The 14,270-nt window shown below is 38.1% G+C and overlaps 2 protein-coding genes across 2 annotated transcripts; one reads left to right on the forward strand and one right to left on the reverse strand.

Annotated features, from left to right (window-relative positions):
* The first annotated feature begins 364 nt into the window (after positions 1 to 364).
* On the forward strand, positions 365 to 4,289 carry LOC121794126 (tyrosine-sulfated glycopeptide receptor 1-like). Its single transcript, XM_042192153.1, has one exon. The coding sequence runs from the start codon at positions 892 to 894 to the stop codon at positions 4,039 to 4,041; it is 3,150 nt and encodes a 1,049-aa protein (XP_042048087.1). The 5' UTR covers positions 365 to 891; the 3' UTR covers positions 4,042 to 4,289.
* Positions 4,290 to 9,039: 4,750 nt separating this feature from the next.
* Positions 9,040 to 13,341, reverse strand: LOC121794128 (15-cis-phytoene desaturase, chloroplastic/chromoplastic-like). The gene is made up of 15 exons (XM_042192157.1): positions 13,093 to 13,341; positions 12,137 to 12,395; positions 11,929 to 12,061; positions 11,687 to 11,775; positions 11,551 to 11,608; positions 11,247 to 11,402; positions 11,018 to 11,166; positions 10,789 to 10,908; positions 10,446 to 10,659; positions 10,266 to 10,368; positions 10,122 to 10,169; positions 9,924 to 9,969; positions 9,606 to 9,793; positions 9,361 to 9,523; positions 9,040 to 9,242 (listed from the first exon to the last, which is right to left on the reverse strand). The coding sequence occupies exons 2-15, from the start codon at positions 12,332 to 12,334 to the stop codon at positions 9,183 to 9,185; spliced, it is 1,725 nt and encodes a 574-aa protein (XP_042048091.1). The 5' UTR covers positions 12,335 to 12,395; positions 13,093 to 13,341; the 3' UTR covers positions 9,040 to 9,182.
* Between the last annotated feature and the right edge of the window lie 929 nt (positions 13,342 to 14,270).

Below are 14,270 nucleotides of genomic sequence, written 5' to 3' on the forward strand. Positions count from 1 at the left end.
CAAAATTGCAAGTGGCAGATGTAATAGTTTTATTTTTATCCACCAAAGTATGTAAAAACATGTTCAAGAATGGTGACTCTTGATTGATTTATGTGTACTACACTATACCAAAAATAGCATACAAAATCCTTAAAATGATCTATTCGAATCATATTTATGTACTACTCCTACTATCTCAATTCATATTAACCAAATATTATTGTTAAAAATTGATATTAAATACCCTAGCTAGGTCTAATAAATCAATTAACCTTATAAACAAGAAATACATATAAAGATTCAAGTAATACATCCAAATTATAATACTACTACTACTACTACTATATGTTATAGTAAGTGGATAGAGCATCTGTGGAATGGGACTTTTGACCTCAACCACGTATAATACACGCCTTCTCTAATTCACAATTATGCCCAATTCCAATATATGTATTTACAAATAACACATAATAGAAAAACTATAATATAAACATTTTTCCTAATTTAAAAAGTAATATAGGTTATGAGGTATATAATGGGAGACGAACAAATACTAATTTATGGCGAGTCTTAATAAATAAAGTCCACCAGCCAGCCAGCCAGCCAGCCGTCCCAAACTTTATAATAATTTAGAGCCAAACTTTATAATATTGGGCCATGTCAACATCACCCCACTTTCTCTATTTCTCTCTTCTTCTTCTTTTCTTCTTCTCTATCCATGGACAATTGTATCCCTTTGGATCAAGAAAAGTGGTGGATAATCAATCCCACGCCACGCATCATCATCACCCTCTTCTTATGTTCATCCCCTTCTCATCCATTCCCATAATGATCAAACTCCAATATTAGTCTCATCATCCAATCCAATCCAATCCAATCCAATTCAATCCACCACCTCTTGTCACACCAGCCATGCTCTTTGCATTCCCCAAGCTCCGCCGCACATTGCCGCTACTACTCATCCTCATCCTCATCCGCATCCTCGTCTCCACCTCCCACGCAGCCGACTGCGACGCCCTCGCCTACTTCAATCTCACCATCACAGCCTCTCCCCCCCTCACTTGGTCCATCTCCGATGACTGCTGCACCTGGGAGGGCATCGGCTGCGACGCCTCCGCCCGCGTCATCACTCTCCACCTCCCGTCTCGCCGCCTCTCCGGGACTATCTCCCCTTACATAACCAACCTCACCTCCCTAACTCACCTCAGCCTCTCCCACAACTCCCTATCCGGCCCTCTCCCCGACGGATTCTTCGCCTCGTTGGATCGCCTACGTCTCGTTGATCTGAGCTGGAACCGCCTCGCCGGGGAGCTCGACAAACTTCCACCTCAGATCAACACATTCAATCTCTCAAGCAATCATTTTCATGGAACATTGCAGCTTTCCTTCTTCCAGCCTGTTCCGGACATGGACTACTTCGACATCAGCAATAACAGCTTCACCGGAACAATCCCGGCCTTCATCTGTGGCTTCGCCCCCTCGATCACGCGCCTCGACTTCACCAACAACGACATGACTGGCCCGATCGGTCCGGGATTCGGGCAGTGCAAGAATCTTCTTAGCCTGAGGGGAGGATTTAACCTCCTCTCAGACCAGATTCCCGGAGATATTTATGATCTCCGGGAACTGCAGGAATTGTCCTTTCCTGGCAACCAGCTCTCAGGACCAATCGATCAGAGGATTCTCAATCTTAACCACCTTAAAGTCCTCGCCTTGTACGGCAACGGCTTCACCGGACCCATCCCACGTGACATCGGAAAACTGTCCGAATTGGAAGAGCTGCACCTCCACATAAACAAGCTCACTGGCACAATCCCACCCTCTCTAACAAACTGCACATCCATCAAAACCTTGAATTTGTGGGTGAATCACCTCGAAGGCGAGCTTTCCTCGTTCGACTTCTCCAGCTTCACCCGCCTCCGATCAGTTGATCTCGGCAACAACAACTTCAGTGGCGCCTTACCAACAACCCTTTTCTCTTGCAAGATGCTCACCGCAATCCGCCTCGCCACGAACAAGCTCACCGGAGAGATACCGCCCGAGATAGCGTCTCTGCAGTCGCTCTCATTCCTATCTCTCTCCAACAACACCTTAACAAACATGACAACTGCAATGAAGATTCTCACGGGGTGCAAGAATCTCACCACATTGACCCTCTCAAAGAACTTCTATGATGAAGCAATGCCGGGGGACGAGGCCCTCATCGCCCCCGGTGCGTTTCAAGAACTCCAAATCCTGGCTCTCGGGGGCTGCTGGTTCACCGGCCCTGTCCCCTTGTGGCTCAAGGGGCTGGTTAAACTCGAGGTTCTCGACTTGTCTTTCAATAACTTCACGGGCCCTGTTCCCGGCTGGTTCGGGACATTCCCGAACCTTTTCTACTTAGATTTGTCGCATAATATGTTAACGGGATACTTCCCGATGGAGCTTACTCGAATGCAGCGGCTAGCATCGAAGAAGAACCCCGACCAAGTCGACACCACGAGCTTAGAGCTGCCTGTGTTTGTGAGGCCGGACAACGCCTCCAACCTGCAATATAGTCAGCTCTCGAACCTTCCAACCGCATTGTATCTTGATTATAACAACATCAGTGGCACCATCCCGGTTGAGATTGGTCAGTTGAAGTTCATCATAGCCCTTGATCTTAGCTACAACAACTTCTCCGGTAACATTCCTGATACAATATCTAGTCTCACTAACTTGGAGAAGCTGGACTTGTCCGGAAATCACCTCTCGGGCCAAATCCCGCCATCGCTGCAGAATCTACATTTCCTGTCGTTTTTCAGCGTTGCACACAATGATCTTGAAGGAGCAATACCTACTGGAGGCCAGTTTGACACGTTCCCAAACACGAGCTTTGAGGGGAATCTGCGGCTGTGTGGGCGCGTCCTGCAGCGGCCGTGCACTAACAACGAGTCAGGCAGCACGGCACCCTTGGGGGAAAGGAGAGGAAATGGGAAGAAAACTATCATACTCACGCTTGTGATCTCTTCGAGTATCTTCACCATGATTCTACTTCTTTACTGCATCTTTTCAAAGAGGAGAGTCCTACAAGTAGGCAATGGTGATGAGAAGGATCTCGATACGATGTCCTTCAACTCCTCGGGGGTGTTCCCTGAGGTAGCAAGGGACACCAGCCTTGTTATACTGTTCAGGAACGACAATAGCAGAGTGGAGGATCTCACTATACTCGATATGCTGAAGGCCACGGACAACTTCAACCAGTCGAATATCATTGGCTGTGGGGGTTTCGGGTTGGTGTACAAAGCAACTCTTAACAACGGCACAAAGCTTGCGATCAAGAAGCTCTCGGGAGACATGGGGTTGATGGATAAGGAATTCAAAGCAGAAGTGGAAGCCTTATCCACAGCCCAACACAAGAACTTAGTCACTCTGCAGGGTTACTGCGTGCACGACGGCTTCAGGCTGCTGATATACTCTTACATGGAGAACGGGAGCCTCGACTACTGGCTGCACGAGAAGCCCGATGGAGCATCTCAGCTTAGCTGGCCAATTCGTCTCAAGATTGCTCAAGGCACGAGCTGTGGGGTGGCTTACATGCACCAAATATGTGAACCGCACATCGTGCACCGTGACCTCAAGTCCAGTAACATCCTCCTCGATCAAAACTTTGTACCACATGTAGCTGATTTCGGCCTAGCAAGGTTGATTCTTCCTTATCGTACTCATGTTACCACGGAGCTGGTTGGCACCCTCGGCTACATTCCACCCGAATACAGCCAGTCGTGGATAGCGACCTTTAGAGGGGATGTCTATAGCTTTGGAGTCGTAATGCTCGAGCTGCTAACTGGGAAGAGACCTGTTGAGCTGTTCAAGTCAAAGATGTCTAGAGAATTAGTTGTCTGGGTGCATCAAATGAGGAGCGAGGGAAGGCAAGAGGAAATCTTCGACCCTCTCCTGAGAGGGAAAGGCTTTGAGGAAGAGATGCTGCAAGTGCTTGATGTTGCTTGTATGTGTGTCAACCACAATCCGTTCAAGAGGCCGACTATAAAAGAAATCGTTGATTGGCTGAAAGATGTAGGATCCAACAGACAGACTGCATAAGGTGAAGAACTCGTAAATACAGAACTAAGAGTTTGCTGTCAATGCCAACATAAATCGAAAAAGTCATGTTCATAGGAATTTTTCCTCCATTCAGATTTTGATGTAATGTAAGTATTTTCATGTTGTAAATAGATATTTTGCATCCATGGAAAGTCATGTATTGAACAGTTTGATAGGTAGAGCTAAATGTAGTTTCTCATGAACAAATGAAAATAATAATTCTCTTGCAAAACAAGATTTTCAGTTAAGCTTTCACCAGAAAATGAAATATAGGCTTAGTTATAAGGATGGAAATGTCTTTGTGGCCATTAAGGCAAAAAATCACCGCACTTTGTCAGATAAATCATTCTTTTAGATCAGCAATTATCGACATTTCTTTTTTAAGTCGACTAGAATCAAATCAATTCAACAGAATCAAATCCCACTAAGGATAATGGCCACAGAGTTAAAGTGGTGTAGTGTGTTGTGATTGATAAAGACTTCATAGTTAACACTAGTCTCCTTTTCTATGTTAACCCAATATGAAGGAACAAAATGTGGAAAACTTAAAACATAATTCATCACCTTCAAAGTTGAAACCCCCACAACCTTTTTACCAGCATATTCCAAAACTCAAAGGGCATCTAACTAACACATCTTGAGATAATAATGGTGTGATCCATATGATCAAATTAGAGCTAATCTATATTCATCTTTATTGTTGCAAGCTTCTCACCAGTTTTAGTGAAGGAAGTCACAATTAATAAAGCATAAATAATGCATCTAAGTTACATTAATTTAGAGATACTCCCAGTAACTTATTCACTACTGAAATTTTTCCTAGTACACCATAATAACTAAGTTCAGTTATCAACAAGAATCCATGATTTTAAAGGATAAAAAGTAGTAGTATGATTTTTTTTCTATAAACATGTAAACACCCTCCAAAAAGACACAAATTTTCTTAAGATTGTGTGATTTTTTCTTACATCAATGCTTGCTAGGCTGAAAATGTAAAGAAAAGGAAAACTTATTTTATACTGATTTCCTTGAAACTTAGGGGAGGTGAATCTCCAGCTAAATAGAAAAACTTTAGCTCCAGTTTCTCGTTCAGGTATTTTCACAAGCAGGTTGAGTTGATGGAAAAAGTGAAGAATAGCAGCAAAAATCACGGAGTAAAAAGGGAAGGGAAAGTGAAGCAATACCCTCAAATCCTCTCTGTAAGATTAAATCCATTGCTTCCAAAAGGTGGAGGGAAAATACGCCATTTCAGCTTTATGTGATAAACAAGATTGATAGTTACTGAAGCCTAAAGATAATGAAAGCGATGTAACTATCTCAGCGTTTTTATTTGGAAATTTAACTTCTATAGGCCCAATTTATTTTTTGTGAGTATAGGCCCAGTGAAACGGTATTATATTTCCCAAGAAATTTAGTACTGTTGAGTTTTGATTCTCTTTTTCTAGAAAGAGTTTATTCATTTGATGAAATATCATATGAGACATTAATCATTTTTCTTTTAAAATCCAGTTCGTTTCTTCTGAACGCTTTTTTATTCTTGTAATAAAACTCAAAACATATGTCAAATATAAATATGTTACAAAACTAGTTACACCTTCCACTTTATTACATACATATATATGACCTCATACAATATCAGCACCATTTGCATTCTCCATTTTGCATGCCAAATCATACATTCCCCTTCAATTTCTGCATCATTAGTTCTTCAAGAAGCCCAAATTGCTGTAAAAACTTGCTAATTTGCTCTCCAATTTTCCCAAAAAAACCTCAAATGGGATTCCACCATTTAGGTAAAAAAATTATGGGATTTTCCTAAGGAGAGTAAATTTGCAAAATAAAACTAAAAAAAAAGAAGAAGAAGAGGAAGATGATGGTGAAACAATTTGGGCTTCCTATAGTCTTGCTAATAAGCAATTTTCTTGAGCTAAAACCAAGCTCTTGTTGGGATTTGAAGAAGTGGCATAACATATTGATATAGGTAGGATTTGATCATATTTTGGAGAGATAGATAGATATATAGAAAGTGATAGAAAAGAGGGTTTTTATTTCTTTATTTTTTTGGTTATTCATCGCCTTGAATGTACCAACATAGAAGCATGGTGGCGCAGCGGCGGAGAATGTAAATTCTTGCTCTTTGTTTCTTCACTAAAGAAACACACTTTCTTGTGAAGCTCTTTGAAGAGGAAATTCTCTTGAATTGCACTTCAGCCATTTCTTCAAGTTTTTTGTTTTTGTTTTTTTTTTTGGGGGGGGGGGGGGTGAGGAGAGATTTAGAATTGGGAATTAACGTGAAAAGTTTTTCAATATTTTTGGGGGAAAAAAGCTCACAAGATTTGTGAAGCTGGACCCTTGAGGGAAAATGGCAAAAGGGTTGTGATATTTATATGATCAAGAAGTTGACTTGTTGTTGGATGGTAGGAATGTACGTGGACAGGTTCCAAATTTGATGGATCTGCATGGGAATTTGGCATGATTTGAATAAATAGATTTAATATATTTTCATTATTCTAAGATTGGGTGAATTTATGTCCTATATTGTTGATTGTAAAGACAATTAGCTAGTATGCATGGGTTTATATCTCAAATATATTTCTCTTAAATACGTTTTATTGACTGGTTTGTAAAAATTGGTGTTTTGCCTAATAACTCGGAATGGTGGTTTGGCAAAGGAATCAACTATGACCAACGAGTACGTTTGGAAGCCGATTTGAATGGTGGCCTGACAAAGAACCAAATGTGACCAATGTGGTCTTGACCAACGTGAACTCAAAGTGGTGCCCTGGCAAAGAACTAGTCGGGACCAAGGAGAATGTTGGCCTTAAAGGAGGTCAATTGTTATGATCGTCTCGGTTGTGACGGAACTGATATGGGTTTATACACCAAATAGGCTCTTTCATAACGAACTAATTTTTCAGATGAGTTTTCATGGACTCTAGTATATATTTTCTTCTATAAATACTACTCCAGTTTTTAGTTGATTCAGAATATTATTAGAAGCTTTAGCACAATAATTTACACAATATTCGAATAATTTGATCTGGGAAAACATATAAAAATTCCTTCGTGCAGCGATGGTCACGAGAAACCTCATTTTAACATTGAAAGAATTTTGAAAATATAATGAAAATTTCACAATTTAATTTATCAATGAGACGAATTAAAAAAACACTAAACTAGCATAGAATATGGAGTAAAGAAATAGCGGTGGATTGGAATTGAAGAGATGGTTGGAATAATGAGGTGTGTTGGGTTAGAAAAGTGGTAAAGTTTGTATCGAAAATGGAGAGTTGTTTAGATGAAGACAAAGCAAGAAGGCGTGATTGTGGGAATAGTGTATCGAGCAGCCGACAAGTTAAATGGCCTACGCAGACACAGATTTTTGTGGGTTCATTTTGAATAAATTTTAGCTTGATATATTTTTTTTATTTTGCATGCATCTCAAAACAGATTATAGGGCTTCATGTATTTTTAACTTAACTTTCAATAAATTATCGGAAAACTATTAAATTTAGTTAATTTCTGATCAATTCTATAACACATCAAAAAATCGATGATCATATTATTATGACAATTTTCTCAGTTGCCTTATAGCCAAAAAAACCGACGTCATAATGTATTCAGTTTTTTTTTATGTATAGTTCATTTTTGAGCAATTATTATTAAAGTGTTCAAAGATAGACTTACATTGCAACAAAAATTACGAAAGACAGAGTACTACTATTCATCAAAAAATGAAAACATGTATGTAGAGTGCTGGATTTTTTTGCCATAAGACAATTAGAAAAATTATCAGAGTTATGGTATAATCAGCTATTTTTTAAAGTTGCATAATTCATAAAAAAAACATTGACCAAATTCAATGGGTTTTTTTTTGGCAATTTTCCCTAAATTATATTTACTCAGATCATGATTTAAATTAGCATCATTAAATAGAATTACTAGATTGTTAATAAAATATAGAGATGGAGACCATGATCTTAAGATAGTACAGCTGTAGTTATGCTAATCATGATCATTTTTTTTTGAAATTAAAAATTGTTAGTTTTTACTGTAAGTCATAGCTTAAGATTATTGTCATGTTGTGTGTGTTCTCCTTGAGACTAGTATTATGATAGTATTACAAAAAATTCCAATTATTTTAATTGAACAGACTAAAAGCATGTTCAAAGGTAGGAAATGAACAAGAAATGCTGTAAATATAAATGTATTTTATTGGAGTGTTTACTTTGAATCTTCCTTTATCGAAATCTAACAAAATTGCAGCATGAAACAACTCAAAGTTACGCATAATCCGAGGAGGAAAGTTACTATTAACTTAATTATGGTGGCAATTGAAGTATTAATTACACAATCAATGTACATTTGTTAAGCAAATTCTCGTTCCTTTTCCCAATTGAAGTATTAAGTACAGAATCAATCTACATTTGTTGAACAAATTCTCATTCCATAATACTCCTAGTAATTTGAAACAGCTAAAATAATGTAGAATACTACTTAAGTGAACAATCAACGAAATGAGAAGTTTTTTTTACTTAAATAAGAGGTAAATTGTAGTAGTAATTTCATAAGTTTAAGAAAATCATAAAAAGATGGAGTAGAATTTGGCGCCTTCTTAAAAAATACGAGGGCATGAAATCGTACACTCATTAATTTGGAGGAACATTCCTTTTACTATTAAAAATTAGTATCAGAATCTCCTTTTGTGATGCAATGTACCTTAATCTTGAGAGTTGAGTAGTTTGTGTTGGCACAAAGCAGCAACCACCTTAATCTTTTCAATAAAATAAATATTTAGGGTACTTCTTCTTTTCCCCATCATTTGACTTTATAAACTTTTAATTTTCATTTGAAAATTTTTCATATTGTTAAAAGTATCCAATGTAAAAAGAATGAAACCGGTCAGAGTCGCAACTTCTTCAGTTTCCTAAAAATTAATCATTTAAATGGATATTTTCAATTTATCTAGACTTATGCTTAAATAAAGAGATACTATAATTAGTTGTCGATTTTCAACTCAATCAATCATCAAAAACCAGTTTCAGAAGCTGGAACAATGTATTATCCTCTATTTCTACACTTTTTTAAAATGTTTCTTACAGCATTTAATTTCTTCTTTTTCTTTTTTTAAAGAATCTAGCTTAGACTAAGCTTGCCTCTGCCACCATTTTCTGCGCTCTCTCAGACAGCAATTCACAATCCTGTGAAAAGAGCCAAAAAAAGATAAATTGATGCAAGAAATCAAAATCTTCAAAATTCTTAGCTCAAATGTGTAAGAACTGTTCGATCAAAAACATGAACTGCAGTTGAAGAAATCACCTTTACAATTGACTGAGCACAAAGCTTTCCTGATAGGACAGCACCTTCCATCGAAGCCAAGTATTTCTGCTTCGTGTAGTCACCGGCTAGATAGAACCCTTCAATCGGAGATTTTTGCAGGGGACGACAAGGCTCCGTGCCAGGTACAGTTTTATACACAGACCTAAGAAAGAAAGTCGGTTGGAATTTTTATGTACGTGATCAAACAACTACTACTACTACAAGTCGAGATTCATTTTTCTTACCGTGGGGTTTTGACAACGTGGTACTTCAAAATTTTCGCTTTGCTCTGATCAGCAGAGATCTCGTCGGGGAACAGCTTCGCGAGTTCCTTCATTGTGGCCTCGATGATTTCCTCATCGCTGCGGGAGATCCATTCTTCTGCAGGGGCGAAAACCAGCTCCAACATGGATTTATTCGGATCGTAATATTCCTGAAGATTTTTTTGTGTGTGAAACAATTCAGAAAATTTTAGTGGTAATTATTTACGGCATCAAGAACAATGAAGCTGCCTTAGTTTGGTAAGCAATTCGAATGAGGGGCGTGATTATGGCATGATATACCTTACAAGCTACGGACATGTCAGCATAGACACTGAGGAGCGGGCTCCTGCAGGGGGAAATGCAAACGAAGAAGCTCAACAGAGGTTTCGTGAGGAAATACAAACAAAGTTTTACTATGTCAAGATGTTAAATCATCATCACTTGTATGGCACATGGAATCATAAAATACAATGATGAAACAGAATGACGGAAGAAAACCTGCTGAAGAGTAGATGATCATATGTGTTCTTCAGTTTCCGGTCGAACCTGAATAAAATCAAATTTGTATCAATTTTTCGTAACCAGTCACATTTAAAGAAAGTAATCGCCAAATAATGTGGAAGAAGATATAAAAAAACCCACCATATGTGAACATTTATAACTGGAACTCCGACTAATTTATCCAACTTTTTGAAGTATGGGATATCTCTCCACTCTTCGGGCAGAAGAAGCTTTAGGATATCAACTGAGAAGACAATGATAAATCAAAAGATATTCGAAAGAGATCCGACTTAAGCTACATGAGAATAGTGAAGACTCTACCTGGTGTTGCAAAGACATATGCATCACCTTTAATCACATCACCATTAGTCAGTATGAAGCTTTTGACACTCCCGTCTTCATTTAAATCGATCTTTTGTATTCTTGAGTTCAGACGGACTTCGCCTCCCAGCGATTGAATATGTTCGGCAATAGGCATACAAAGTCTTTCTGGCGGATTACCATCCAGAAAAGCCATCTTTGAGCCGTTCTTCTCCTGTTGTATTCACAAAAATGAATAAAAACCAAATTCCCAAATTCTAGTACTATAAATTATTGTGAACATAAATACAGAATCGTCAAAGCATACGAGTTCATCCGAATTCAAGCTAAATCCAAAATCTACCTGTAGAAATCTGTTCAATGCAATCAAAATACACTGCATCGAAAGCTCATCGGGGTTAATGAAGTTCAGTGCCTTCGACATGGCAATGAACACTTCGTCGGTTATCCTCTCCGGTACGCCCTGAGAAAGATTAGGATAATGAGTCGCTAACAGTAAAACTGATTATGTTTAACTAATCACTCTAATAATGGATAACTTGCATCCCTTGACGAAGAAAAGAAGCACGTACTTGCTTTTTCATCCAGTCTGTAACGGTTATTCCATCTTGCGCCTCAACATAAGATTGTCCCCCGGCTATAGCTGGTAAAAGCCCAATGGCAAACTTGACTTTCTCCTCCCATGTAAGCATTTCATTGTTCTTCAAGATTGCCAAAATACCTACAGATGATGCAAAGTAACGACTTTCAATGGAGAATTATATAAGCCTTGTTGTCTGGTAAAGTACGTTTCTAGCTCACCGTTGAAAGGTGCAGGTAAGATTTCGGGGAAATCAAATCTGCTGAACTCTCCTGGCTTGTTTGGCATCGCAAATATCATAGAGTGTTCTTTCCATTGCAACCGATCATTAATACCGAGCTCACCAAACAAGTTCTGTATATTTGGGTACGCCCCAACTAATACAAAAACAAACAACAATAGGTGAGTCATATAGTGCACATGATCTCGAAAAATGATTTTAGGCAGTTTAAATAGAACGGAGTAAAACACAATTACAGTTGCCATCACTGAATTTCAGAATTGGAGAAGAGATATTGAACTTACAGAATATGTGAAGGCCAGTCTCGTACCAATCTCCGTCCTCATCTTTCCACGCAGCCACCTGGGTGAAAAGAAGTACGATAAATCACAAGGCAAAATTCAAAAAAGAAGAAACAATGAGCAAAAACGGAATGCCAACCTTTCCACCGAGAACATCCCTCGCTTCCAACAATATTGGCTTATGGCCGGCATCTGCCAAATACTTTGCAGTTGACAAACCAGCCAGACCTATATGAATCCAACAGTACACATTTAAGCCAACAACAATAACTTTGCAAGATAATATCAAGCAACAAATGATGCTATAAAAACGAGAACTAGTTATGCTATCCGGTAGAGAATCGAGATTCAAGCTAAAATATGAACAGTCGATATTCTTACCTGAACCGGCAATCACAATTTCCAACGGCTTGCTTGGACGAGGAGATGTGCGAAATGATGAGGATAAACGAGCAGCATCTAAAAAGTTAACTGTATTTTCGAGCTCAGGTCTCGGATAATCAATGCAAACAACCTATTTAACAAATATTAGCATCAGATCAAACACTCATCTACTCGAAACTAATTTAAGATTTAAAATTCAGCATACTTTCAAAGGATGCACGTTCCTGTTAGATCTCTTTGAAAAAGCATGGGTAGTTGGCATCCTCAGCTTGTGGCCCATGGCATCACTAACTGCAAAGGATATGCCGTTCCCAATAGAGCTGCCGTGCTGCGGGCTAAAGACAGTGCACATGTTACACTGCCTGCTCAAGTTGACCGCAGAAACATGTCCGAATTGTGACATCTTTCGAATCGAAGATTCTTTGATTCCCTTCTGACTAATTTCAATCACAATTCAACAGCAACTGCAATTTGTCAAAAAATTTAGGGAATTTCTCATGTTGAGTAATCATACATTATCCATATCAAGAAAGCCAGACTTTTTATACATATGAAATCATCAGAAATACAAAGACACTTTCCTATACTAGAATGGAATTGAATATTCCCTTCCCACTAATTTCAACTGCAACTTTTCACAAAAAATTATGGCATTTCTCATGTTGAGTAAGCATCCATTATTCATATCCAAGAAATCCATATTTCAATATATATGTAAACATAAATAAAAAAAATCTTTGCTAAACTAGAATGGTTACCTTAAAAATCTCAAACATCATTCTTAAGCAGCAAAGAAATCCAAACAAATTCTAACATTTGAAAAGATGTAATACAAGCATGAAACATAAACTAGTCCCATCCATTCGAAAACACATTTTTCCTTAAATAATTTGCCCACAACACAGAATTGTAGGTAGATGCATCACAAACAGCACCAGGCTTAAACGAACTCAACAAAAAAAGGCCTCAGTTTAGCTAAAAAAACAAAAGGCAATCTCAATAATTGGTAATTTCACCTCTAATTTGATTGAAATTGAGAAGGGCCAGTTTCGAAAAACCAAACTCAGGCAAAAATATAGAGTTTTGAATTACAATAAAACCCAATTCTTCAACAAAACTACCTTCAATCGAAAGAGAGAGAGGGAAAAAGAAAGATGCTACCTTTGGCGAAGTAAGAATTGGGAGGTGGAGAATCTTGGTGAATTGTGTTAGAAACTGAAAACACGGGTTTATTTGAAGAAACAGAGGTAAGTAGAAATTGCAGAAGGTTTGATAGTGCTGAGTTGTGGCATCATTGGAGCCAAGATGAGTAGGATTATATGCAGAAAAAGAATTGAATAAAATTAATGGTGATGACTGAGTAGCGTAGGTTTGGCTGTTATATGAGAATTGGTTTGTTTTTTTGGCTTCTTTTGCGTATAGTAAATTGTTGCAATGGCCTCGAATATACCATCATCCAATTAATTCCCTCTCCCTGTTTTCTCGTCTCATCTCATTGATTTGGCAAGGAAATTCAACTATGTCATCGTCCATTCTCTCGATATATGTCTCACTTCAAGTCTTCAACTCGGTATAAATTCAACAAATTTTATACTCCTTTCTAGTGATAAAAACAAGAGTTTAAAATATGTTTGTAGATAAATACTCCCTCCGTCCGCGAATAGGAATCCCGTTTTTTATTTTAGTCCGTCCGCGAATAGGAGTCCCGATTCACTTTTACCATAAATGGTAATAGAGTCCCACCTTCCACTAACTCATTTCACTCACATTTCATTTAAAACTAAATATATACAAGTGGGACCTCATATTCCACTAACTTTTTTCCCAATCACTTTTCTTAACACTTCTTAAAACTCGTGCCGCCAAGAAATGAGACTCCTAATGGCGGACGGAGAGAGTATTAAAGTTTTGGAGTAGTTAAGCTTTAAGTTTATACACGCGTTAGATATAAGTCACTTATAAAACTATTAATTATGTTTTATTTCTAATTATACATATTTTTGTAGATATCCTCACAGCATTACTTCAAAAGGGGCTTTTGTAAATACTACTGCTAGGCATAGCCCAAAAATTAGCCCATATTGAAATACAATTTCACCTTCGTATTTTGATCCCAAAATTGGGCATTTAAATGGGCCTCGAGTGAAAAATAGTAATACAACAAGTCTACAACAATAATATGCACCACGTGATTCCCGAACCATCATTTCGAATCAAAATCGGACCGTGGTCAATGGTTCAGAAACAGTGACCACGAGTCGAATTAAAATTGAAATCATAATCGAATTAGATGCGTTTAGTTATAACTTAAATTTTGGACGTCGTTTTAAATAGTGACC

Source organism: Salvia splendens, chromosome 3 (genome assembly GCF_004379255.2).
Source record: "Salvia splendens isolate huo1 chromosome 3, SspV2, whole genome shotgun sequence".
Classification (NCBI taxonomy): Eukaryota; Viridiplantae; Streptophyta; class Magnoliopsida; order Lamiales; family Lamiaceae; genus Salvia; species Salvia splendens.

Bases quoted from the DNA above. Each gene is read 5' to 3' on its own strand.
- LOC121794128 (XM_042192157.1), bottom strand. From the start codon at position 12,334: ATGTCACAATTCGGACATGTTTCTGCGGTCAACTTGAGCAGGCAGTGT. The intron at 11,403-11,550 runs GTAAGTTCAATA...TTTTTGTATTAG, and splicing joins GACTGGCCTTCACATATTCT to TTGGGGCGTACCCAAATATA. The intron at 11,167-11,246 runs GTGAGCTAGAAA...CATCATCTGTAG, and splicing joins CTTACCTGCACCTTTCAACG to GTATTTTGGCAATCTTGAAG.
- LOC121794126 (XM_042192153.1), top strand. From the start codon at position 892: ATGCTCTTTGCATTCCCCAAGCTCCGCCGCACATTGCCGCTACTACTC.